This window comes from Acomys russatus, chromosome 17 (assembly GCF_903995435.1).
Source record: "Acomys russatus chromosome 17, mAcoRus1.1, whole genome shotgun sequence".
Taxonomy (NCBI): Eukaryota; Metazoa; Chordata; class Mammalia; order Rodentia; family Muridae; genus Acomys; species Acomys russatus.
In genome coordinates this window covers 12,656,758-12,682,498 of record NC_067153.1, presented here as the reverse complement: position 1 = coordinate 12,682,498, position 25,741 = coordinate 12,656,758, and the positions used below count along the sequence as shown (strand labels likewise).

Sequence of the window (25,741 nt, the reverse complement as noted above, 5' to 3'; positions counted from 1 at the left end):
CGGGGAGAATGGCAATAGGACAAGGGACGCATGGGGGAAATCACACAGACAACATCATGCTCAGCCTGAGTCACGGCTCATGCTTTAGGAGAGCAGGTGCCAGCGAGAGAAAGCGGCTCAAGGAAAGGAAGTGTTTCATGCAGAGGGTTCTGACTCTTTGAATGGCCAAAGGTGAGAAAGGTGAGGGCCCCTGCATGAAACCAGCAGATTTTATCTGATGATGTCACTTTGTAACTGACAGGGAGAATAAGACGTGAGATTAGAGGCACAGTGGCTGCGGCATAGGTCACACTGGAGTGGAAGTAGTGGAGGCGGATTGGTAACCATGCCAGGGAGGTCAGTGGAGAGCCAAGCACTGCTGAACTGCTGAGTTAGTGGGACGATAAGTGACAGAGTGGATGCCTCTTGGCATCCCCAGCAGTGACCTCATGGGACCCACCCAGACACAGGTCTGGATCCAAGGGAAAGCATTTGCCTTGGGGAAGAAGGTGGGGCTTGGTCTCTGCACAGTGTCAGGAAACCCTCCACACCCTTTCCCATGGGAGGTCTAACTGAAAGTGGGTCTCAGAAGGATGAGGGTTTAGACAGCTGCTCCTGAGACTTCACTGGTGTGCGGAATGGACTTGTTCACAGGCTGAGGCAGTCTGAGCCTGAGCCTGCAGCTGGAAGAGCAGCTGCCCAGCCTGAGCGTGCTGATCCTACCTTCCTTTTTTTCTGGTTGCTTCTTTCCTAACCAAGGCACTGGGCCTGGAACATCCTAACATCACCTACAGCCTGAAAAAAAAAATCCAAGCGTGGAATAGACTGGTGTTTGGCAAGTTGATCCAGTATACGGCAACTTCACTTGACTAGGAGGTCCTTAGTTAGCCAGGTCTTCCCAAGAGCCAGGCTCTGCACGGAACAAGAACAGTGAGGGAGAAAGGAAAGGGGACACTATGTTGGCTAGATGTGTTATTGCTGTTCAAATATCCAAAGTATCCAATCAGTTATCTTCATCTCTCATTTCACTTGGATCTGGGTGTCACTAATACCGGGCAGAGCCTCATAGTCCTTCATATGTGTTAGCACCATTTAGATGCGGACAACACCGTGTGGTAGATTAAGACACTGCGGGTACCAGTCAGATGCTCCTCACTATGACAGTTCTGCTCCTTGCCAACCTTGTTCCTTCTGCTCATAGCAGGGTGTGTGTGTGTGTGTGTGTGTGTGTGTGTGTGTGTGTGTGTGTGTGTGTGTGTGTGTGTGTGTTTTAAAAGCTACTGGTATATAAAATAAAAGCAAGTAAATGAAAGCCTTGGGTAGAAACAAAGAATCTTTTGTGTCCACTAATCCTCTATGGCCAGAGAAATAGAGGTATGCATTTTCACAAGCATGAAGAACTTTCTAAAATTTAAAATGATGCCCAAACCTTTATTCATAAACACACACACACACACACACACACACACACACACACACACACACAGAGAGACATAATGACATATTCAGATAAGTGACTGTGGCTAACCAAAGGAAAGAGCAAAATGGGCGATGGCCTAAGAATCAGCCAGAGTGAGCCCCAGGAACAGATTATTAGCTGCAGGAAAACATTAATTAAACCTAATTCTGAGAATCTCCCTTCCCAGTGTGCACAAAAAGTGAAGAAATAGAAATTCCAAGGAACACAGGTGTGGTGGGATGCTCCCACCTCCCTATCAGAGTGGTCCTGCCAAGCAGCCTTGCCCACTGCATTCAGCTAGGAGGCTGCAGGCTGGGAACTGGGGGGTGGACTATGGAACTGAGGGCAGACTACCTTTTCTCCAGCTGGGCACGAGCAGTTGATGGTCTTCAAGAACCCAATCTGTTCGCTCCCAGGGGTGGGCAGTTGTGGAGGCGCAGGCGGCGGCTCAGTCACCACAGTCACCTGACACTGGAAGGAAAGGCCAAAGGTCAAAGGGTCAAATCTGACTGTTTCCTGGTGAAGACCCTGATCTCTGGGGCTATAGAGGAACAGGCAAAGAAAGCCTAGAAGCTTCTGAGGACCCGTGAATCAAGAGGACACATCTGCCAACAGGTCTCTAACACTATTAAAGCCTTAATGTGGACAGACTAAGCAGCTAAGCTCTAGAAACTGGCCAGCTCAGCATCCTGGAGGGACCATTTCACTACATTGGCCTCTGTGCTCAAAGCATAGGATGGAGACAAGCTTATGAGTCAGAGTGAACGAGACCTCTTAAGAAACTTCCATCTTGTAGTCTTATACCTACACATCCCCTAGCCCTAGCCCTAGCCCTCTTCCTGCCCTCCCTATAGTCTCTCACCTTCCATTTCCCACTTGTTTCATTCCTTCTCCTTCTCTCTCTCCACACTCCTGTCCAGGTACCTCCAGATTCCCCACCATGCATACTACAACGGTGCTAGAAAAGGACAGTAATGGAGCCTGAGTTGTGTTCCTGAGCCCAGACTGCCAGCACTGAACATGGAGCTCAGCCTTCAACCCCGGGAAACAGGTTCCCTTCCAATCTCACCTTTTAAGCATAGTATGGAAGTAGGATTTGGTAGAGCAATAGTGAGGAAATGGGACGTGAGACATGGGTAAGGAGGTCTGAGGGAAGCAGACCCTGCATACAGAGGCCTAATGGGTCCATTAGTGTCTTGATCACTCCATCCTGCTGCCTATCCCAAAGCACTGTAGTGTCCCTTCCTCTGAGCACCAACTGCATCAGTCTGTTGTGACCTCATCCTGAGAGCATCCTCCAATCTCTGCCTTCCACACCTGCCCAAAGTTGGGTCACATCGCTTGGCTGAAAGCTTTGGGGTCAGCCTGACTGAGGGCCTGTTTAACTTGCTTTCCCCCAACTCATGCTGCATAGATGGCTAGAAGTGAAACCTGAACCCAGACTCCTTCTCACACATTGGTGGCCAGTGACATCCTAGTCCCTATGAACTGCTACTCCGTGAACCCTAAATACCTCAAGCCCCATATGCCACACACATGCCAAGCCCACTCAAGAACATCTGCTCACCGGACCCGAAGGGATGTCACAGCAAGTCTCCAGTTCTGCATGCCTCGAGTCACAATAGATCACAATCCGCTGCAGGTCAAACTGGAAAGGAACAAGGGGAAAGAAGAAAGAACTGACATCTCCATGGTATTGAACTGCCAGCTTGCTCTTGGAATTCTTCCCAGCCTGTGCTACACTGTTGGGATGAATCGGGAGGCTCTACGTTGTCTGTGTACCCAACTGCCATCTACACACGCTGCCCTTGCATGGGAGGCTTAAGGAAAGAGGTGAGACCATGCTTGCTTCTACTGTATAGGGATCATGGCTTTAGGCCCAGTGACATATTCTCCTCTTCTCTCTCTCTCTCTCTCTCTCTCTCTCTCTCTCTCTCTCTCTCTCTCTCTCTCTCCCTCTCTCTCTCTCTCACACACACACACACACACACACACACACACACACACACACGGGCACACCTGCTCCTGTCCAGGTCACCACTGCTGCAACAACATAGTACACTGATGATGGACATTTTCTAGATCAAAAGTTCAGTGTGTACCTATTCTCATCTTTTGGGCATCTCTATACAGTAGCTTTACATTAACTTTTGCGATAAATATCGTGTTCATTCTACATTAATACCCTCCACATAAACTCAGAAATTTGTAATATAAAGATCTCAAAATTTAGGAATAATAGTGTTAAACACACACACACACACACACACACACACACACACACACACACACACACACACACATACACACTTCTCCACGTGGCAACCTGTGTACATGGCATCAAGGTATAAAGTGACTGCAACCCTCGGATCTGCTTACTGGGCCCCAGACTCTCGCAGTCAGAGACTGGTCTGCAGAACCAGTGCCTTGAGCTCTGTGAATGTCGTACAGTAAATAAAATTGAGAGAATTCGGGCTGCTGCCCAGGCTCCAGTAGACAGTTCACCTGATTTTTTTTTCTTCCAGACAGGATTTCTCTGTGTAGCTTTACTCAGTTTGTAGACCAGGCTGGCCTCGAACTCACAGAGATCGACCTGCCTCTGTCTCCCCAAATGCTCGGATTAAAGGCCCGTGCCACCACACCCAGATCTCGTGCTTTTTGGCCAGCTCCCTTTTCTAGACTGACCTGGGCCTTTCCAAAAGCTACACTCTCTTTTCCATGCATTCTGCCCTCCCAGCGCCATTTCCCAGAAAGACTCCTCCCTCCCACTGTGCACAAGTGGAGTGCTCTCAGCTTCCACCTTCCTCCCCTCTCCCACTCATCACACCACCCATCCTCGTAACAACACCCAGTATGTAGTACCACTGTGTATTTCCTTCATTCTACATAACCCATTTCCTCTGCTACAACAAAGTCTCCGTGGGACCTGTGGAACAAGGCTCTGCTCTCTTATCCCCAGCTCAAGAGCAGCCCCTGACACAGACAGATGTGGCCCAGGTGGCTCAGCAACAGCTGAAAGAACCTTTAAAAAGCAGAACTGGTGAGGGGCTTGCCTGTGGAGAGCTGGGGCTGCAGTCTCTGTGACTTCAGCTTCTACCATGTGTTCCTCAAAGCACACCCACCCCATGCCACCTGACTCTCTTCAGATCTACTCAAGTCTATTTAATTTCCTGTTGAGACACCTATGCAGACCAGAAGAAAATGAAAGGATGTATACTCTTGATTTTGAGCAAGGTTGGTCTTCAGAAGATGGCCTGATTTCTACATTAGCTGTGATCCACTGACCACAACTGGGCCATAAGACAAGCTGGGGTTGGGAAAGTCCCCAAAGCTCCACCCTCACCTTTGATCCCTGTTACTCCAGGCACCTTAAGCCTTCCTGCCCAATGTCTTCCCAAGGCCCAGAACTTCCACCCCCTTGTATCTTGGGCCCCATTCCTGTTTGAGAGCCATGCTCAGGTTCGATCTATAGCAGCTGTACATTCAACAATCTCTTGGGTCAGCTCCCAGTGCTGAGCCTGCCACCATATGCCACACCCAGGCCCTCATCTGATGGCCCTTACCTGGCTTTCGTGTGGAAACAGATTAGAAATGTCTGAGAGCACGATGTGGGGCCCACCAGGCTGAGTCTAAGGTTCAGCTCAATTCAGCTATCAGGAAGTCACCTCAATTCTCTGACCTTCTGCTTGCCCTTCAACGAGATGGTGTCACAGAGCTATAGAGGGGACTGGGGGCTCAGAGGGCACAAGGCTTGTCCCATAAATCAAGCCTAGATAGGCTGAGGCCTCTTCTCACTGTATCTAAGGCCCCAAGCCATACAGCCATAAGTATCCTAGGCCAATCTGTTGGAAAAATATAAAAAAAAATATTGACTTTTCCTCCAAGCATTTATCACAGAAACACAGCTGTGGATGAATGCCAGGAGCCCCAAGATTACTTGTGATTTGAACCAACAAACCTTTCTCACTGATAGAAGGAAAGGAGGTGAATGAGAGTTTTTCCCACTTAAGGAACTAGTCCAAATTTCCACACACCCACAGTGTTGGATAAACAGAGATGCTTCTTGGCTAAGTATAATGGCCAAATTCAAGACTCAGGGTAGGGCTCAGACCTAGTACCTCAAAACAAATGACAAGCACTGAGCTAAGAGAGACACTGGCCACTAACCCCTTGGGAATTTACAAACTTGGAGCAAAACGTTCCATCCCTGTGCCTGACACACAGGGGCTAAGTGACATCACAGAACGGTGATAACTGCAGAGTGAGTGGCTTGGAGTTTACTGTGACCACACAAGGCCTCCTCACTTCCCAGAGGCCAGCAGAGTCAGCACTGGATGTACAAACCAAAGTGGAAGGGCAACAAACAAACACTGTCCCACCCTGCAGCACTAGGCTGTCTCTGGTTCTTTACTTAAAAACTGGATCACAGCTATATACATAGAATTGGCTGGTCTCACAGCAGTGAAGTTCACAGCGTGATAATGTTCACATGCTGATCCCTGCCAGGGGGGAAGATCAGCTGCATTTGCACTTCTCAGAACCACTTTAAAGTGGCTGAGCAGATGTAGGGCCAGTGGGAAGTAACCAAAAGGCACGACGCATGTTAGCGCGAATCCCTGGATTCCTCAGCCCAAGGGAACCTCTCCTGAAAGAAACAGGAAAAGGAAAAAGATGCCTCGGGCCTCTGGGAAGAGACAGTGAAAGTCTCAGGGCTGTCTAGCAGACACCAAAGTCAGATCTTCGGCCCTACACCTGAGAACAACCCTCTCTATTTCCTCCATAGATCTGAGTAACTGCCAATTCACCAGCCTACCTCACCATCTCAGCAGCTGACTCCCCGAGAACCCACTGTATTCCAGCCCCAAACCCACTCGCTTTGCCTCAGACCCAACTATGATCCTGCCTCTCCTCTCTTTTCCCAGCTGGACTCTGAAACATTGGGCTGCCTCCCTCCCAAGTATCCTCCTTTTCCTCCCATGCATCTCTCTCTGCAACCAGCAGAGCTTCCTGAGGTATAGCACTTGGCCAGTTGTAGCCTTTTGGACAAGTGCCACCTGTGGGCTGATTTCCTGTATGTGTGTGTGTGTGTGTGTGTGTGTGTGTGTGTGTGTGTGTGTATGTATATATGTATTATATGTGTGTACATGTGTATATGTATGTATATGTATATATGTATGTGTTTCATAACTATCTCTTCCACCTGTGCCTCAAGCTCCCACCCTCTGGCAATGCTACTTGCAAGCAGACATATTTTACCTGGTATCCTTTATCCATTAACCTCCCCTAGGGAGCCAGCCACATACCTCTCTCAGTACCCTCCTCACGGCATGTTTAGCTTGGACACCAGCCTTAATGTCCTATAATACATGATGCAGATGTCTGCTGTGGCGGTTACTTCACCAGACTGAATGACCTCAGTGAGTCTTTCTTCAATAGGAATCTTGTTCTTATCTTTTTTTTTTTTTCTATTCAGGCTCAACATTGCCTCCAAGAAGCTACTAAAACACACAGTAAGGATCAAATGTGTCCTCTGATGTTGCTGCTGCTTTGCTGTTGCTATTAATATGGCCTGGAAGGACCAGGTTGGTCTGTAAAGGATACAGGATTTAGGGCCTGCAAGCCCTCTCCATGCCTGCCCATCCCAGGATGGTGTGGCATCACCTGAATATGATATGTGGTTCTGTGTGTATTTGACTGAACTCCTCAAAGTACTGTTGTCTCTTGGCACCCTAGGAGCCCTCCCCACACCCAAATCCAATAACGCTCAAGCTCTTGATTTTAAAGATGATTGGTGTTTGCATATCAGTCTTGTGCTCCCTTGTAGGCACCAATATGAACAATAGCCAGCAGAGTGCCTAGCAAACAAAACGATCTCAATGTATATACAATGATTGGCTGAATGAATGAGTGTGTGATTCAGTGAATGAATGAATGAATGAATGGGAAATCTGGATGCTGGTGCGCAGCTTTCTGAGTCAGAGTCCTCCCTCCTCAGAAAGTCTATGATGATGATTAATAAATAGATAATAAACGGGAGCTACAGATGTTTAGGACACTGAGGCATCTCGATTCTGAAGTCCCTCTGGTTGCCCTGACACCAACTGCAAGAGCCGCTCAGATACTCACATCAATGGGCACACTGTCATAGAGACGCTTGCCAATCACAGTCTTGCCCTGGATGTCGATGTTCTCCCTCTCCTCGATGGGCAGTGTCTGAACCAGCACGCAGTCAATGTAGAGGGATACATTCTGGGCCTGGATGCTTAGAGCCATCTTATGCCAGTCACGGTCAAAGAGGTCATCAACCCGGGGACCTCGGAAGACCACCCGGACTGCATCCTTCATGGCACCCACAGCGTTGTATTCAACAGCCTTGTTCTCACCATCCAGCCGAATAGAGACCTGAGGAGACAAACACAGAGAATCCTTGAATGCCTACAATGTGCCCTGAACATATTGGGACAAATCACGGACTGAAGTGGATAGGACTAGGGTCAGTCCTGACAGTGCCGACATGTCCAACTGTGATGCTCTCACAAGGATGCTCAGTGCTGTCTGGCCAGTCAGGTACCCTCGCAGGCCTTGATTCCTCCACTGCAGGCTGCTCTAAACTGGGTAGTAATTAGATTGACTGCGCTCATGCACTAAGCAAAGGCCATGTACTTGGTGTGTGGAGAGGCTACTGGGGCTTCTGTGAGACTTCGGGATGACCTGCGAAAAGGGACTGAGACAACACCAGCCAGAAATCCTAACTAGCTTCAGGGTCTTTTAGGACCCTGCCCTACTTAACGTAGATGTCAAGTGCCAGTCTGCAAGCATATGGGTAACCTCTCCTGCCTCCCATCTAGAGGATTCGACTGCCACTCTGAGAAAGAAGGAAGCCTCTTGGTTGGTGAGGGCCTTGACTATCACAGTCACTTGTGCGCCTCAGCCCTCTGCACACTTCTGGCACAGAGCAAGCACCCAGGCTCGTCTAACCTTTTGGCTCCTCTGGGATACACTGTCACTTCCAGAGTTCATGCTCAAGAGCCACACAAACAAAACTCACCCAGAATTGTCTCCCAACATTTTAAGTATGTTTACAATGCTCAGAGTGATCTGTGGCTGCACACAGGCCACCTCTGCAAGGAAGGTCACTTAGTCTGCTTTTGGGGGGTGAATAGCTATGTTTTCACTCTTGATGTCACTTCCTCATCCCCTCCAGAACGCTCACTGACCACACTGTGACAGGCAAGCCAGGTATCAGGAACACAGCAGTGAGTGGGTGGAGATGGTGAATGGGTGGAGGCTTGGACAGTCCAGGAACATGGGGGCATCAACGGAGGTTAGTTTTCACCTGCCCTGACTCAGATGCCCCTGCCTGCCACTTCCAGTGGTTGATAATACATGACTGTCTTAGCATCCCCTTCCTGGTTCCCCTTCCCCCACGTGCCCACTCTTAACTCAAGACACTTCCTCTTTGTTGTGGTGGTGGTTGTTGTTATTGTTATTGTTGCTCAGCAGGTTACATATTGCCTGATAATCCAAACCAGGAAGTCGCTTTGGGGCTTTGTGACTCAGGTTATTCAACTTCTCTGCATTGTTTCTTCATTTGTAAAAATGAAGTATTGATAGTGGCGCTTACATCACAGGCTGAGGATAAAATAAATAGGCATACATATAAGTGCTTATATGCCCGGCTCTGGTCTAAATCTTAATTACAATAACTTAGACAGGTAAGATCACAAACTGACCCTGTGGTCTTTCCTAGTGGCCCTGGTTTGGTTCCTATTGCTCTGATATGTAATATTCACAGCACAGTCCTGGTCTTCTGGGTTTTTCTGGCTCAACCTCTCTTCAACAAAACCAACGCGTACCTCTGATTTCTTAATTGGCTTGCCTGCATACATATTACTGGCATACCAAGGAGCAGTTATGGAAGCAGTGGGTTCCTCTCTAATCTCCAAAAGCAGCTTGGTGAAAGGGTTTGTTTCATCTTACAACTCTTAGGTCTCAGATGTATCAGCAATCTGTGGTAGCTCCATTTCCAAGCTATACCTAGGCTCTGACCACTCCAGCAGGATGAGGGCAGCAGACATGGCAGAGAGAAAACTCAAAGCTCTGCAAATGCCATGAGAGAAAAGACCCAGACTGCGGGGGTGGTGCAGGATCAGCCCACAAGAATGTCATGGCAGGTGCCCAGTCTTAACCTGCAGACCAGAGAAACTGGAGACGGATATCTATGATTAACAGACATTGGCAGCAGATGGGAACACAGAGCTGACAGAGGCCTGTCAATGCTTTCAGTCTCCCACACATAAGAAACTCGATCCCTCCATGGTTAATACTGAGAACGAGTTTGCACCTCCGTGTGCTATGGGAGATGTTAGTTATTCAACGGGACTAAATGACCCAGATGCTATGAGTTATTCAACAGGACTAACGGACCCAGAGTGGCTTAGAACAAAAGCACAGACTTGGGCCTCAACTGCTTGGGTTCAAATCTCAACTCCTGTTCTTACTGCTTGGGCACACTCAGGTCACTTCCTAGGCCTCTCTGTGGTTATTTTCTATCCTGAATTGGGAATAGTAAAACCAACCTATCTTCAGGGTGATGAGGAAGATATTGTACATTAAGAATTGTGAGCCATTTGGCCTGTAGTAAAAGCAGGTTTGTGTCAGTGAACAGTGAAGAAGCATGTCAAGAAGTCCATCCTATCCTGCCCTGTCCTATTCTTCTATCCCATTCTATTCCATTCTTCTCTTCTGTCCTGTTAGAATAAATGCTATTTATTCTGTTTCTATTCCTCTATTCTATTCTATTCCATTATTCTACTCTATCCCGTTCTTTTCTGTTAGAATAAATCCTATTTATTCTGTTAGAATAGACTAAAATTAGTGTTTGACTGCCCTGGGCATTGTCCACTCATGCTCACAATGTTCTCAGCACCTCGGTTCTATCATCTCATTTACTTATTTTAAGAAGAGAAGGGGATGCTGGAGAGATGGCTCAGTGGCTAAGAGCACTGTCTGCTCTTCCAGAGGTCCTGAGTTCAATTCCCAGCAACCACATGGTGGCTCACAACCATCTATAATGAGATTTGACGCCCTCTTCTGTCATATATGTGAATAGAACACATAATAAATACATAAATAAATAGATAAATAAATAAATAAAAATTTTTTTTAAAAAGAGAAGGGGAAATGAAGACAGGGACAATGGGAGAGAAGAGCTTAGAAGGAGGTGATCCAAGAGATGGGAGTAAGGGTTAGCTACTGATGGTCGTCTCAGACCACTGCCCATGACTGCTGGAGTTCAGCACTTAGAACATTTTTGTTTTGTTTCAACCCCATATGAAAGCCAAGCAAGTTTCTCCTAGATGAAGATGAGAATGTCTACACATGCATATTTCCAATGAGAGGACAAGGTTCAGGGATCAGGCCTGTGAGCCCCAAGAACAAGTGGGTTTAGGCTTGCTCAAGAATGGAGGATGGTGTTGCTTTCTCCAGATGATTCTGTGTTGATGCCCTTGGCTTTGCCATTTGTCCTTCCTCACTGGGTTGGGTGCTGGTGAGGAACTGTGGAACTGAAAGCCAACACTCTAGAGGTGGGTAACTTCACATGTGAGAAAACTGAAGACAACCTTCTTTTATACAAGACAGCTACTTGTGACAGATTCTACTACAGACTGTGCTGAATGCTTTGAAAACATGATTTTATTAACACTCGACTCTTCCACTGACTATTCTGGTAAGTATTCTCATTTTTCACTTTCAAGCTAAGGAAACTAAGTCTCACATGAAGTCCTACCCCATGACTGACACTAAGAAAGGACACACAATATTTGGCCTGAGTCCACCTGACCCTGGGCCAGTTTCTTCCACTACTTTATGAGGTCACCAATAGGGAAGGAACCGTAAGACAGAAGAACATGTGGTCATTTCTTTCTTTAGACAGACACTCTCAGAAGACGGTATCTGGATGTCAAACCTTAGGAGGTTTTACCAGGAAGGAAGAGGAGCTGCACCTACAGGCTCTTTGGGGATTCATACATTACACCCCATTTCTGTCTAGACCCAGAACTGAGGAGCTTGCAGGAAGCACAATGGTCAAAACTATTGCCTGGGAGGACACAGCACTTGCCCTGGTGACAGCCCATACCTGTGGGATGCCATACTGGTCAATGACCTGCCAGATGTACCAGTCTTCTTTCCGAGATGTTTTCCGGAACCGGAAGGTTGTGACAAAAGCATACTCATCAGGCAGACCTTGGGGGAAAACATCCCTGAGAACAAAGAGAGACAAATGGTAGCAGGATTAGTGAGGAGGGTAGAAAGCTGGCAGAGGAAGCTTGCATGTCGGCTCATCTACTAAGTCCTGGCTGGGCAACGTGACCCTCCTAAGGATGCCTACCATCCTCTTTCAGTTGTATTGATGCCTCTTACTAAGGCTAGTATTTTAGTGAGACCGTATATTGACCAGTGCTGTGGCCCCTTTGCTGCCTTTACCCCTACCCTCAGTGCTCATCTACTGACTCGCCACCGTTCCAATGACTGACGGTCAATAAATGCTGCGTGACTCTCCCTGAGGAATAGTTGCAATGATGATCCCAGATATCACCTCTCCTGTCCTGTCTCTGTGCTTCTTGTTGCTATGGGCTCAAGTGTATGTCTTCACAAGATCCATGTGCTAAAATCCTAATGCCTAGATGGTAGAGGCTTAGTAGATAACGAAAATGAAATCCTCATGATAGGACCAGTGCCCTTGCAAGAGATGCCCTTCAGTGTTGCTTAGCATTTCTGTCACATAATATTACCATGAGATGACACCATCAATGAAGACCTGGCCTTAGACATCCACCCTCCAGCTCTTTAAGAAGTTTCTGCCACTTATGGACCATAGACTATGGAGTATTGCCAGTAAGACACGGAATATCCTCTTCACCAGTTGAACTCTCACTACAAGGCATCCCTTCTCCTGAAGGTGACTACTACTCTCTGTTGCTCTACTCCAGCCAGTCCTTAAACTGCCCATCCTCTACCAAATTCAGTTACTACATAGGCCCAAGAGCCAACCACTCTGCACCTGCACAGAGCATCTTTGTAACCCCTATCCTTCCATCTCTTTCCACGTCATGAACAGAGACACCTGAGCTTCCCCCTGACCCTCAATTCATCCCTCCAAAACAATTTTTCTCCCTTTCTATCTCCCCCTCCCTATCTTTTCCAATGGAGATTTACAAAATGTAACCTACACACTTGCTCATTTCATCATCTCTTGCCACTATCTCAATACAGAGCACCTGTTCTCAGCCTCGCAGATCTCCTCAGTTTCCTTGTGGGGATCCCAATGAGAAAGCTGGATAATTCCCTCCCCTCAGCTCCTACCACAAAGCCACCAGTACGGCAGGCTTCCTACAGGTGCTGAGGAATAAAACTCCCTAAAAGCTCTCAAATGCTGCTGTATGAGACACCTTTTCTTTCCCCGGACCAGGCTAATTTTCTCAGAAGACACTGTAGACTCTCATTGCAATGGAGGACACCAAGCCATGTCCCACCCCTCCCTCTGGATGACAGTGACATTCCTTCTACCAAAGAAAACAAAGGTACTTTTAGAAATGAGCAACTTTTGCAAACTTCCCCTGCTGGATTTCCATATTGTCAAAGCAAAGTTAAGCCTATTTTTCTGTTTCTTCAATAAACTATTCACATGACCCTAATACATTAACCTATGTTTTCATTTTAAAATGAGTACTTTGGGGGAACTTAATATAACAGGGACATGAGCTTTCATCTCGTTCCATCCTGGAAAGAACTTGGGTTTTGATCTGTGTACTGTAGGTCAGGGAATCTGGACTCTTTGGGGTTAACTCAAGGGGCGAGATAACAGAGTTCACATCCAGAGGATCTGGTCTCTCCATAGCTTTCCTCTTAACCACCAGACAAGTGTTCTTTCTTTCAGCAGAATTTGGCTAGGATGAAGCCACAGTCTACCGTGGGGGTGGAAGGCTTCCCCTGGGAACACACATAGCATGGTTTTGCTGCTGGAGGAGATGGAGACTGTCTGGCAAGACAGTCCGGAAGTGAAGTGGGGAGGCAGCTGGGTTCCTGGTGCTTCGATTCGCAGACCCTCAGGGATCATTCATGGACCAAAAGAATTTCAAAGCCAAGACTGGTCCTCACTGACTCTCCACTCACAGATCCAAGCTGAGAGGTGACCCAGTCATTCAATATCACCCTCTAAGGTATGGCATCACCAGGGATCATATACAGACAGGAAGAAAAGAACCTGTCCCTGTCATCTTCAGCTCCCAGGCTTCCCCCAGGAGTCAAGGACTCCTTTAATCACAATGTGTGTAGAAAGAGAGGATGTCCCCATCTAAGAAACTTTTACTTTTTTGCTCACTTCCTTCACGAATCTATTGTTTCTTTCAAAACACACTGTTTTCTTATAACTTTGAAAATAACTTGAATTATCTCAACAGACATATTCTAGTGTATGTACCCAAACAAAAGATGTATATATATATATATATATATATCATACATAGATGTATTCACACACATATGTGCATATACAAGCTCACACACATACACACACACACACACACACACACACACACACAGACACACAGAGAGAGAGAGAGAGAGAGAGAGAGAAACAGTGTAACACACATATACATAACTGAATAAAAATAAACTGAGGAATTCAGTATAACCAAGGATGGGAAATCCATCCAACGAGCAATTCTTTTTTTTTTTTTTTTTTTTTATGTAACATCTTTTTTTTTATTAATTTATTCTTGTTACATCTCAATGTTTATCCCATCCCTTGTATCCTCCCATTCCTCCCCCCCCCATTTTCCCATTATTCCCCTCCCCTATGACTGTTCCTGAGGGGGATTACCTCCCCCTATATATTCTCATAGGGTATCAAGTCTCTTCTTGGCTACTTGCTGTCCTTCCTCTGAGTGCCACCAGGTCTCCCCCTCCAGGGGACATGGTCAAATGTGAGGCACCAGAGTACGTGAGAAAGTCGTATCACACTCTCCACTCAACTGTGGAGAATATTCTGACCATTGGCTAGATCTGGGAAGGGGTTTAAAGTTTACCTCCTGTATTGAAACAGAAACTAAGCCGAGAAATAACATCATGAGCAATTCTTTCCATAAGTAACATAGCAGAGCAAAGAGCAAGGCTTTGGGCTTCAAGGACCTGGCCATGAGGCCAGCTTCAGTCTCCTGTTATCAGTGAGGTTTTACTAAGTGGCATCTCTTTCCATCATGAATAAAATTAATCTGCAAATTAAATCATGGTGTATACAGATGAAAGGATCAGAAAAGGGCAGGAATCTACCCTTTTCTTGAGATGTCTGGGTGCTGTTTCTGTCTGGAGCTGTGCCATATGAAACAGGACACACAGAAACCCCCACTCAGTAAAATGGTCAGCATCACAGCAGCTAAACTCATCGCTCAGAAGCTGTGCCCAGTCCTCTGCTTTGAAGAGTAGAAGCTTGAGAATGTTCTAGTGAATGGCAGGTGTCCCAAGAGAACAACACATCTCTCCACTGTCACATGTATATAACTCTCTCCTTGTTGTCTTTTATTGAATTTTCCTCTAAGGTAAAATTATATGTGGCGTTTTCTTTTTCTAAGTAGTCTGGCTAGTGAATTCGTAAGAAGGGGTGAAGTAAGAGCATCATTCTGGAGTCTGACCATCCTTGAATTCCCCTAAATAAGCCTGGGAGCAGGTGACTCACATCATGTCAAACCTCTGTGCACCACTACCTCTGTGCTCCCCAAACCTCTGTGCTGAGCATCTGGGAGGTCAGAGCACAGACTCTGTCCCACAGGTGACAAGATGGAGCTCAGGGAGAAGGATTCGTATGTCTCATTCTCCTTTACTCTCTGAGAAAGCTGTTCAGAGGCATGAATGAGGTGACGTCATAGTCTAAAGCAGAGAGAGCACACAGGCCACTCAGTAAACTCAATGCTGTACTCAAACCTGTGTACATGGCTTACTAAGGGTAGCTAAAAATCTCACTTTTCTCGCTATGCTGGGACTCTGGAAGGAACCAGGGCTTAGGTCTCTTCCCAGTCTTTTAACAAAGCAGTGAAGACTCTCTGCAAAGAACAACTGCACAGTTTGATTCACTGGCCTCAAGGTCACGGTGCTCAGTGCAGAAGTGTGCTGTGATGAGAGAGGAGGAAAGGAAGGTCTGACATAGTGTGGTGGTTCCAAGAGAGCATCATCTAAAGCCCAGCAGTTGAACTACACTTGAAAAAGGAGCAGAGCAAGCATCCAGGAGAGGAGGCCCCCAGCACAGGCCTGATCATAGGAGGGGGTGCCTGGAATGCTCTAAACATACAGGAGTCCACAAGAAAGGCTTGGGTCAAGCAATGAGATTACAAACGTAATTCCCAAGGCCAGTCCATGCTTTTCTGGCCTCTGAATTTAAGAAGACTAAGAGGCAGTTAAAGAGATACAAGATGGAGGAGGGATCACGTGATACAGGAGCATCCTAATTTTCAAACCATCTGTCTGTCTCCAATGAAGACAGAGCACGCATTATGAGATTGCTTTTAGTCCTTGACCAGAGATGCAGTGCGGTCAGACCCTGGAGAAATATGTCCAGCAAAGCGTCTCAACATCACAAAGCAGAGATGCTCATCTCAGGTGGAAACAGGAGGAAAAACGAGGCATTTGGTAATATATGAACAAGGCACCCAGTCAACATGAAAACTGGGTCTTCCCGAGCCAAAAGCACTGCAAGAGTCTAGAGGATAGACATCTGCTATGTGAGGGAGGACATGGCTGCTGCTATGTGGTGATAACCATAAAAATCATTATCGTTTAATGAGCTGAAAGAAAGCTTCATCCATAAATGGTGGCTCAATTTCAAATGTCAACAGATGAGCACTAAATGACCAGAAAATCATTGCCACAATGATCACAGAACAGCAGAGAACCAGCTAAAATTCCCAGACCTGCAGCTAAGCTGCATCTTCCTAGTGTGACCTCACCAGCATCACTAAGTGTGTTAGAGGCAGCTCAGTGTTGTGTAAGCCCCTGTGGCTGGCTGCACCCTACTTCCCAGGGCATCCAAAAATTGTGGAAGGAGAAAGGACCACTCACTCAGTTCTCTGCACCACAGGGAAGGAACCCATCCGTACATAGGAACTCTGTGCTCCGTTTTCTCTCTTCCCCAAGATCTCCTTCACACTGAACAAATCCATCAGGTCAAAACCTATAGAAACAGAAAGTTGGCAGTGAGCTTGAAAGAGTTTGGAAGAGTATGAGAGACACATGAACAGCCAGGTCACTTGCTCCAAAGACACGCAGCCTGCCCTCCCTGCCCCAAGGGGAGGGGACTTAGATATAAGAACACATAATGGGAAGACAAGAGCAGCTGAGCCAGAAGCCATGTAGCATCAATTCCAGTGCCCCAGGACAAGGCACTGGGAAGTGTAAAACACTGGCCACCACACTGGGATGTGAGAGCCAAGAGCATCCAGGATCTTGGTCAAGTACGAGACAAATGAAGGTGTTCTGGCTTCTCCTGCTGTGGGGACCTTTGTTCTAGGAGCTCATATGTGCATGCTGCCCATTAAAAAAACCCCACAACTTAAGGCTTTCCTTCCTGTAGCCATGTTGCTGCCTTTCACCTGGCTCTTGCTTGGGACACTGTAGCTTTGAAATCTCACAATATTTTAAAGAGCAAAACATGAAAGAAAAAATAAACTGCCTCTTCAGCATTGCATTAAAGAAAGGTGAGTTTCCCCTTAAGAGATGACCGAGAGTCACTGGGGTGGGGGGGTGTAAAGTAAAAGAATAATCATGACCTCGGCCATGGGCTTCGGGCTTGGGGAGCGGTGAGTATGGGGATGGAAATTTAATTCTTCTCTATCACACTTTTGCATAAGTCTCCATGTTTTGTGACCAGCTGGCAGTGTAGGCAACACCGTTCTGGAGGCTGACAGTGTGATGGAATTCGGACTTGGGAGTCTGTGACACTGTATGCCTCACTTTGAGTTTTAACACACCAAATGCTCACTAAACACCAGATGCTCTAACTAACACTTAGCCCTGGGGGACAGAGCACTTCCTTTCTCCTAATAAGCTCTGAAGAGGACTAATAAATGGAGAGGGTAAGGTGGGTCTCCCTGGCACTGGTCAGCTGGGACTCGACTGACTCACTTTCTCCATTGGCATCAGCTCCCCCATCTGTAAGCTGAGTGGAGGTTGAAACTGGCCGCCTTTCATGTGTCTAGTGCCAATAATTATTCATCACGTTTCTAACATTATTCATCATGGCGCAGTTGGCCTTCCAAGCACACTTCCTGTGTAGTGGTGAGTTTGAATGTCCAGTGTTGATGCAGTGAAGGAACCCTCAGCTTGGCGAGCATGCCTGGAGACACAAGCTAAGCCTTGTCTGCTGACAAGATAGAAAGAAGCCCACACCAAGTGAAAGGAAGGATGTGCTTCAGGCACTCATAATGCTTAACAAAGCCGAAGAATCCAATGTTTCGGCTCCACAGAAGCCATCTGACTCCATTGAGCCCATTTTCTTAACTAGAAAAGGAAGGGGATAAATTCTCATTGGGCTAAGATGATATTTTAATCTGGTGATGTCATAAGATTCCTAGGGCTGGAGAGATGGCTCAGTGGTTAAGAGCACTGTCTGCTCTTCCAGAGGTCCTGAGTTCAATTCCCAGCAATCACATAGTGGCTCATATTCATCTATAATGAGATCTGGTGCCCTCTTCTGGAGTACAGGCCTATATGCAGGCAGAATTCTGTATATGTTATAAATAAATAAATCTTAAAAAAAAAAAAAAAAAAAAAAAAAAAAAAGATTCCTGAAGGTAGCCAGAGCCTAGTAGTCACTAGTCACTCAGAAGTTACCAACAGCTGTCCAGCTCTCTCTCTCTCTCTCTCTCTCTCTCTCTCTCTCTCTCTCTCTCTCTCTCTCTCTCTCTCTCTCTCGTCTGTGAGGGGACCCTGTGGCCTTCTGTCTTCTTAAAGTACCATGACACAGGAACCTTCTACCTCAGAGACAACAGCACGACTATCACCCTGACTATACAAGCCCAGGCTCCAAAAATGAGCAAGGTACTGCATGGAGCCTCCACCTCTCCCAGCAGGGAGGAGTCCTGGGGAGTCTCTAAGAAATCCATGAGCTGCAGTCAACCTCTGGGGATAAACTCTTAGTGACACAGACTGCTGCCAACCTCTTCTGCATTTAGGGTGGCTTACTCCCCAGCTGACTTGGAATAAGAGCTGGCTGCCCCAGTGAGTTCAGTCTAAACTCACCTGTGGGGAGAGACACCAGGTTCCCTGAGGCTCCAGATACTTTATGACAACCACAAGTCTCGTGTGCCTGAAGTGCACAACAGGGACCTGGAAGTGGAAGGGCCTGCTGCTTGGGGGCTGCGGACTGACCTAGAAGCCACCTGAAGGCCTACAGCCCTCAAGCCAACACCAGGAGGAGCCAAGCCAAGGGACCATGTAGGACCTGGTTGTGCTCAGAGAAAAGTGGAAAATATTAGAATGGTAATACCCTCGGCCAGCCCTGCAGTGGTGTGACAGGTGTCTTCGTGGTTCATGGTCAGTGTGGCAGGGCGGAGGTCACTCTCTTCAAGGGCTGCTGCCTAGAGAAAGCATTCCACACAACACCTGGGAGGGCCTAGGGTTTGGGTGGAAGTGGTTGCACCTCAAGAAAAGCTTCTAGTTGGCATTAAGGAGACAAGTTGGGGAGGCCTAAAGGGAAAGAGGATGTCTGCCTTCACACATACCTGGTCCTGGCCTTGACCACAAACAAAAAAACCACAGGGCTGCTTTGATCACTCAGCCTCCACTGCTCCTCTGAACATGAGGGGCCTACGGTAGCCATATCACAGCCTACCCTTGAGTTCCAAGGCTTTGGCCCAGGAACCAATTGGAAGTTCAAGGCCATCATTGTTAAGAAATGAGCTAAAGCTGAACTACTGAAAGAGGTCCAGAGATTAGATAAAAGCCAGTACTCCTCAGAGACTTCTGAAATGCATTTCCTGGCCACCAAAAGGAGACATTTCTCTTGTCTCTGGCAAAAGGGACATAGACTGTCCATTGACATAGGCCTGTGGTGGCTATTGGCATTTCAAACTCCATGCTAGCCTCCAGGATTTTATATCCTCTATTCACATGTGTTTGCTACACATTTCAAAGGCCATACTGACCACTTTTACCCTGCCTCTACCCCAAATGTGTAGGATGCTCCAGCTCACAGGCTTCCCTCCCATCAGAGAATCATCACCCTTTTGATCCAACACCCTCTACTATTCTATTCTCTCCCTCTCCCTGCCCCCACCTCTTGAGATTGCCACTATTCTATTCTCTGCTTCCCTAACCCTGGCATGTCTAGTCAGGTGTTGTTGTTGTTGTTGTTGTTGTTTTGGGGGGCTTTGTTTTTGCTTTTGTGTTTTGTCTTTGCTCTAGAAGCTTCCTGAGGCCTCCAGATATTTTCACTCTCGTATCCATAATTAAATACCTCCCTCTCCCTAATGGTTCATCCATTGCAGCTGTTGCTTTACTATACCCCCTCACATCAATCGTTAGCTGGGAGTTAGTTTGAGATCAGCCTGTGTGTGATACAACAGACCTGGTCTCAAAATAAAAAGAAAGAAACACACACACACACACACACACACACACACACACACACACACACACATACACACACACGAAAATGCAGTCTTTCCTTCCTGATTCCACTTTTACTGGTTCCAAAGAATTGAACAGGACAAATTTCAAATAACAGCAATTAACCAGGTGATAACAGAGGGGAACAAATTTCCTGAAATAAACAGGGGCTCAGCTCAGAGAAAACAGGAAAGCTCTTGGGTGGTAAAGGGATTCTGAGGCCAGACAGCCTCAGGTAGAGCAGTAGTCCTTTAAAGCAAGGCTCCCTGGGCTGAGCAGTGCTACATCTCAAACCAGCTGAGCTGACAAAGGAAGACCTCAGCCACTTCTCAGGAAAGGTGTACAGCACTTAACAGTGACCAAGGACTGGCAGAGAAGTCATTAGAACTGAGGGCTCTCGGGGACAGTCTTTAGATCCCCTATTGTACAGTTTGAGAAACTGAGGTTTGAAGAAATCAGGAAGTTGATCTGCTGCCACCTGTCTGGCAAGCAGCAGGCTGGTCTAAAATATATGTCTCAGTACCTCTGTCTATTCTGTCTTCGTCATCACTTTCCCAGGCCAGATGGGCCCTAAAATATGACAGACATTGTAGGAAATGCCTGGAGGGAAGGCCTTTGAGAGCTGCAAGTTTTTTGTTTATTTGTTTGTTTTTGTTTTACAAAACAAAGAAGGCTTCTTTGATTTCTTAATTACAATGAAATTGATGAGCTAGATTATCTTCTATAAATCCCCCTTCAGCCACAGTGCAGCTGGGACACTTCCTCAAGCCTGGTACTTATGAAATGACATTAGAGAGAGAGCAGGGGGTCTATGCACCCAAAGCTGCACACACAGGCATCTGCTGTATGTGTTGATGTCCCCCTCACCCCATCCTGCACCATGGCTCATCCCTGGGAGCTCACAGAGGTCAGGGAAGTCGTCCGGACAACACTGGCTATGAATGGATGCAAGGATATTCATAATAGAGAGTTTCACACCCATCTGAGCACTGAAAGCAGTTGTCAGAGAATTCCTCCTCATATACCACAGAATAAGCCACTTTTTCAAAGTTCTGTATCCTCACATAAATAAGCACACACACATAGACACAAGACAGCGCACTCAAGCACATGTGCATGCAGGCACACACCTCACACCTTCTGAGTCCCTCAGCAAGAAACAAAGGAAACAAAACCACACTGCCCTTCAGTCTATAAGACAGGAAAGTCCTCTGATTCAGAGTCCTCTGGTTAACCCACCCTGTGCTGGGTTCTTCTGTTCCTTCCTCTTCTGCCCTGTTCCACCTTTCTTCCTTCCCACCTTTATCATCTCTCAAGACATCCAACTTTTTATCTCTTGTCCATTAATCCAACATCCTTCCACTCAGTCATGTTTTCTTTTTCTTTCTTTCTTTCTTTTTTTTTTTTTTTTTTTTTTTTTTTTTTTTTGGTTTTTTTGTTTGCTCTTTGTTTGTTTTCTTTTGTTTTTCAAGACAGGTTTTCTCTGGGTGGCCCTGGCCATCTTAAACTCGCTTTGTGGATCAGGCCAGCCTCAAACTCGCAGAGATCCATCTGCCTCTGCCTCCCAGAGTGCTGGGATTACAGGCATGTGCCACCATGTCCAACTTAATTCACATTTTCACACTTAACTTTAAGCTTCTTTCTCTCATTTTATCTATCCATCTATCTGTTCATCCACTCAAAATCCATTTATTAAGTTCCTTCTACATGCCAGAGTCCTACCCCATACCCTGAGGACACAGCACAGAAAAGAGGTCCTGTTTTCAAACAGCTCAGGTGCTTCCAGGGGAAGGAGATAGTGACTGGAGTTCTTGGGATGGAGTCAAATGCCAGAAGTGCAGCTATCCTCTGAGCCTCAGATGTCCCAACTGTGCAGGTGTAATGTGCATCTCACCTGCTGTGTGAGCTAAATGAGGAAATACTTGGGCTCTCTACAAGTGGTGACAGTTGCTTCTGTTGATGTTATCAATGTCACCATTATCACAGACTCTCATCATGGACATACTCACTGAATAATGAATTACTTGGGAAATGCAGCTCTATAGGCACGTGGCCCACAATGCCAAATATAGACAAAGCAATTAGTTACGAATGGGCTTTGAAAAGAGACTTCAAAGGAAGATGTCCCTCACAGAACTGAACAGGCATGTTCCCCTGGAGGAAATGGGTTGTCTGAGAGTATCACTGGGGATCACCAAGGCACAAAGTGGAAACATCTATTTCAAATTGTGCAGTGGTTTCCCACCCAGGGCAAAGCAGCCCAGCTACAAACATGCTCACTTGAAAGCCCCTGACTTATCAAAGGGAAACAGTAAAAGTCACCTTCATCTTGTGAGTTGGACAAAGAATCTGTGATAGTGATGGCACCCCTTGAGTAATCCCTGCGTGTCACATGGCCAGCCAGCAAAAGCAGATGAATAGTCTGTCTGCTGTGGCTTCCTCCCAACGTCCCTGAAGCTTAACTGCAGTTGCCTGATGCACAAGGGAGCAAAGGTGACTAAGGCATGAAGCCAGTAACCTAGCAGGCTACCACACTGGATCCTTCATGAGAACCCTGGAAGCCTGCAATGGATCTACAAGCCACCCCAAGGAGCATACACTGGCGTGGCTCTGCACTGTCATGGTGGGAGATGCTTCAAAGAGCGTCAACTATCCTGCTTGTTCTTCTTGTTGTACACACAGACATGGCAGCCTCTCCTAGAAAAATTCTCAGGCTCAAAGATACACATGTTGCATTGCTGGAGTCCACAAGGGCACGCTGATAGGGCAGACTTCCTGGGACTGGATGTGTCTGAACCATACCTAGTTCTGACCTCAGCTGCTGGCTGCCCAGGAATGGAGATGTGCACATGGCTAGAATTGGACGAGAGGAAGATGGAGAACGGAATATGGACAAAGGGACCTGGAGCCAGGGGATGGACCTTGGTGAAAAAAAAAAAAAAAAAAAAGAGCAGAGTAGAAGCAAACAAGCTGCACACTCAAAGTGCTAAGGGAGATTGTGGCCAGAGGAGAAGTGATCAATGCACAGCACAGAAGAGCAATGCAGACACCAGCTCTCCACACTCACTCCACAAGCTGCCATGGCTCTTCTGCCTGCCATTGTTGGAGATGGCTTTTCAATAGCCCTTCAATGCTTCTCTCTGCTTCAAGTCTTCAGTCACTTGCCTGCTCTTCTTCCTTCTGAGTTCCCCACCCATTTATGATGCTGATCTTTCTCTCTGAAGCACCTTTATGTATTCATTCATCTGTTCAATTCGCCATTATTTGCTTGCTTATTCACCAACTCCTGCTATACTCATTATAATGATTTTTTTTTTTTAAGGATAGCCCCAACCTGCCATAAGAACATTACACACAGATGCTCCTCACCATTGGGGGATCACTGCCACTTGCATGGTTCAAACCATTCCACCAGGACACTGGTGACAGATGAGAATGATGAAAGAGTCAGAGAAGCCACCCTAAGGTCTTAAGCTGCGCATGTAAGCAATCGTGTGCATTGGAGTCTTTCTTACCTGTGATTTCCTTGGTTCCTCCACTGGTGTGTTTAAAGCGATCTCCTTCTACCCTGACACTGGGACAGAGCACATCTGAAAAAAAGCAAGAGGAAACAGACAGATGAGCACACATGGCTACTACATCTCCCTGCGGAGTGTGAGAGTGACAAGTCCAACTATACCTACAGTACAGAGGGGCACACAGAGGGTGCTGGGCACCTCATATGTTTTAATCATTTCATGCACTTGTGTGGCTATTCAGTATTGACTGTAAAATATCATACCAGGGCAAGACATGCTCATGGCACTACTCTCACCTCCACTGAACTCAGGCCTGCCCATCAAAGGGAGCCACATGGAAACCAATATTAGCAGCACAGAATCAGAGGTCAAGAATACCAGGGCAGTGTTAGTAGGCTCAGGCTGCCAGCCTGTCCAAATTTTCCTCTGAAAGGAATAAAAACAAATAAAGAAAGGATGAGTGGCATAAAGCCTTAAGGGGGATTAATGGAATAGGAGGGATTAAGTTGTTATTGAGCATAAATGAGTAGGGTAAAAGAGGAGGGAATGCATGGATGGATAAATAAAATACATGGTTGAAGACCTTTCAAAAAGTGACATAGAAACATATGTCTACACACACACACATACATATATATATATATATATATAGAGAGAGAGAGAGAGAGAGAGAGAAAGAGAGAGAGAGAGAAGAAGAAGAAGAAGAAGAAGAAGAAGAAGAAGAAGAAGAAGAGGAGGAGGAGGAGGAGGAGGAGGAAGAGGAAGAGGAGGAGGAGGAGAGAGAGAGAGAAAGAGAGAGACTGGAGTCATGATAGAATGAAATGGCAATGTTTAGGTTCTACACCTCTTGCTAAAAGATAAAATAGGCTACTGCCAGAAGGGGGTGCCTCTTTTGGAGATGTTGGCCAGTGGAGTTCCATAAATCCCCTAAAGATTACATGCTTATGTCATTGTTTCGCTTACTCCCCAAAACTTAGTGCTAAGACCCTATTGCTAAAGATACCTGAATCACAGAACATAGCGATATCAAGCTGGTATCTGGAAGCTTCACTCCTGCTTGCTAACTTTCATAATGCTCAAGAGTGAAATGCATGCTGCCAGGGGGAAATGGACACAAATCTTGCCAAGCTAAAAGCTGCAATAATGACTGTGCTAGCAAAGCATGTCCAGTGATGCAATAGTGGCCTGGGCCTTACGGAGTGACCAACTGCTTTCTGATTGAATTTAATGTCACTCCACAAGGTGAAACCCATACCTGACACTATATTGATCCAAGAATGAACAAACAGGTCATAGGCCCTAGGAGAGAACCTAACTACTATTACTCTATTAAATGAACATACTATTAAATAAGGCTCCACTGACTTACAGGAATATCCACAGATGAACACACCTGTTCTATTTGTAGCAGAGAGCAATTAACACAGAGGCCTTCAGATGGTTAATGTACAGAGATTAAATGGTGAAATATCAGGCTTAAATGACAAAACCAGATCACGCACCCTTCTCCCAAGGTTCAGGGATCATTACAAAAGAGAACAAAGGTTGTGGATGACTCTATGTAGACAGTATGGCAGATGACTCATGAATACAGCAGCATGTACATAACTTGAGCAAGTTCAAGCCTGACCAAATCTCCAACATGGAGAGGGGAGATGGGTACTAAGTCCCACTCCTCAGTGAGGTGTTATTGTAAATTGGTAGCTACTGGGAAAGAGTCAGTTTTCTTTAAGAGAATATCCCCTGGGAAGTAGACCATTTTCCAGTGGAAGGCTGCACACCCAAGAATGTGGGCAGCACAAACTGGACTTGATAGGGTTTTTCTTTTAAGCACATAGATTTGGGTGGGTAGGGAAGGGTGGTGGATCTGGAAGGAGTTCAGAGTGGTGGTGCATATGATCAAATCATGTACAAAATTATCAAGGAACTAATAATTTTTAAGGAACAATAAAATTGAGGCAAACAGAGAAGAGAACCAAGGGAGATACAGGATGAGGAAACCACTTTATGGAGGTATGAACATGTACATGAAAATGCTAGGTCAGTGAGCCTCTCATCAAATGGGAATTGTGTATCAGAAGGTGGGGGCACCAGACGAGTGTCACTTCAGCCACTTCACAGTGCT

At 46.5% G+C, this 25,741-nt stretch overlaps 1 protein-coding gene across 1 annotated transcript in view; it reads right to left on the bottom strand.

Annotated features, from left to right (window-relative positions):
- Nucleotides 1-25,741, bottom strand: part of Col22a1 (collagen type XXII alpha 1 chain) — a 217,055-nt gene that overhangs the window by 171,693 nt on the left and 19,621 nt on the right. The window contains exons 3-8 of the mRNA XM_051159567.1: nucleotides 23,614-23,688; nucleotides 16,553-16,664; nucleotides 11,580-11,703; nucleotides 7,565-7,840; nucleotides 3,006-3,086; nucleotides 1,793-1,909 (exon numbers count right to left, since the gene is read on the bottom strand). Of these exons, the coding sequence (XP_051015524.1) occupies nucleotides 1,793-1,909; nucleotides 3,006-3,086; nucleotides 7,565-7,840; nucleotides 11,580-11,703; nucleotides 16,553-16,664; nucleotides 23,614-23,688 (785 nt within the window). The remainder of the gene's footprint in view (nucleotides 1-1,792; nucleotides 1,910-3,005; nucleotides 3,087-7,564; nucleotides 7,841-11,579; nucleotides 11,704-16,552; nucleotides 16,665-23,613; nucleotides 23,689-25,741) is intronic.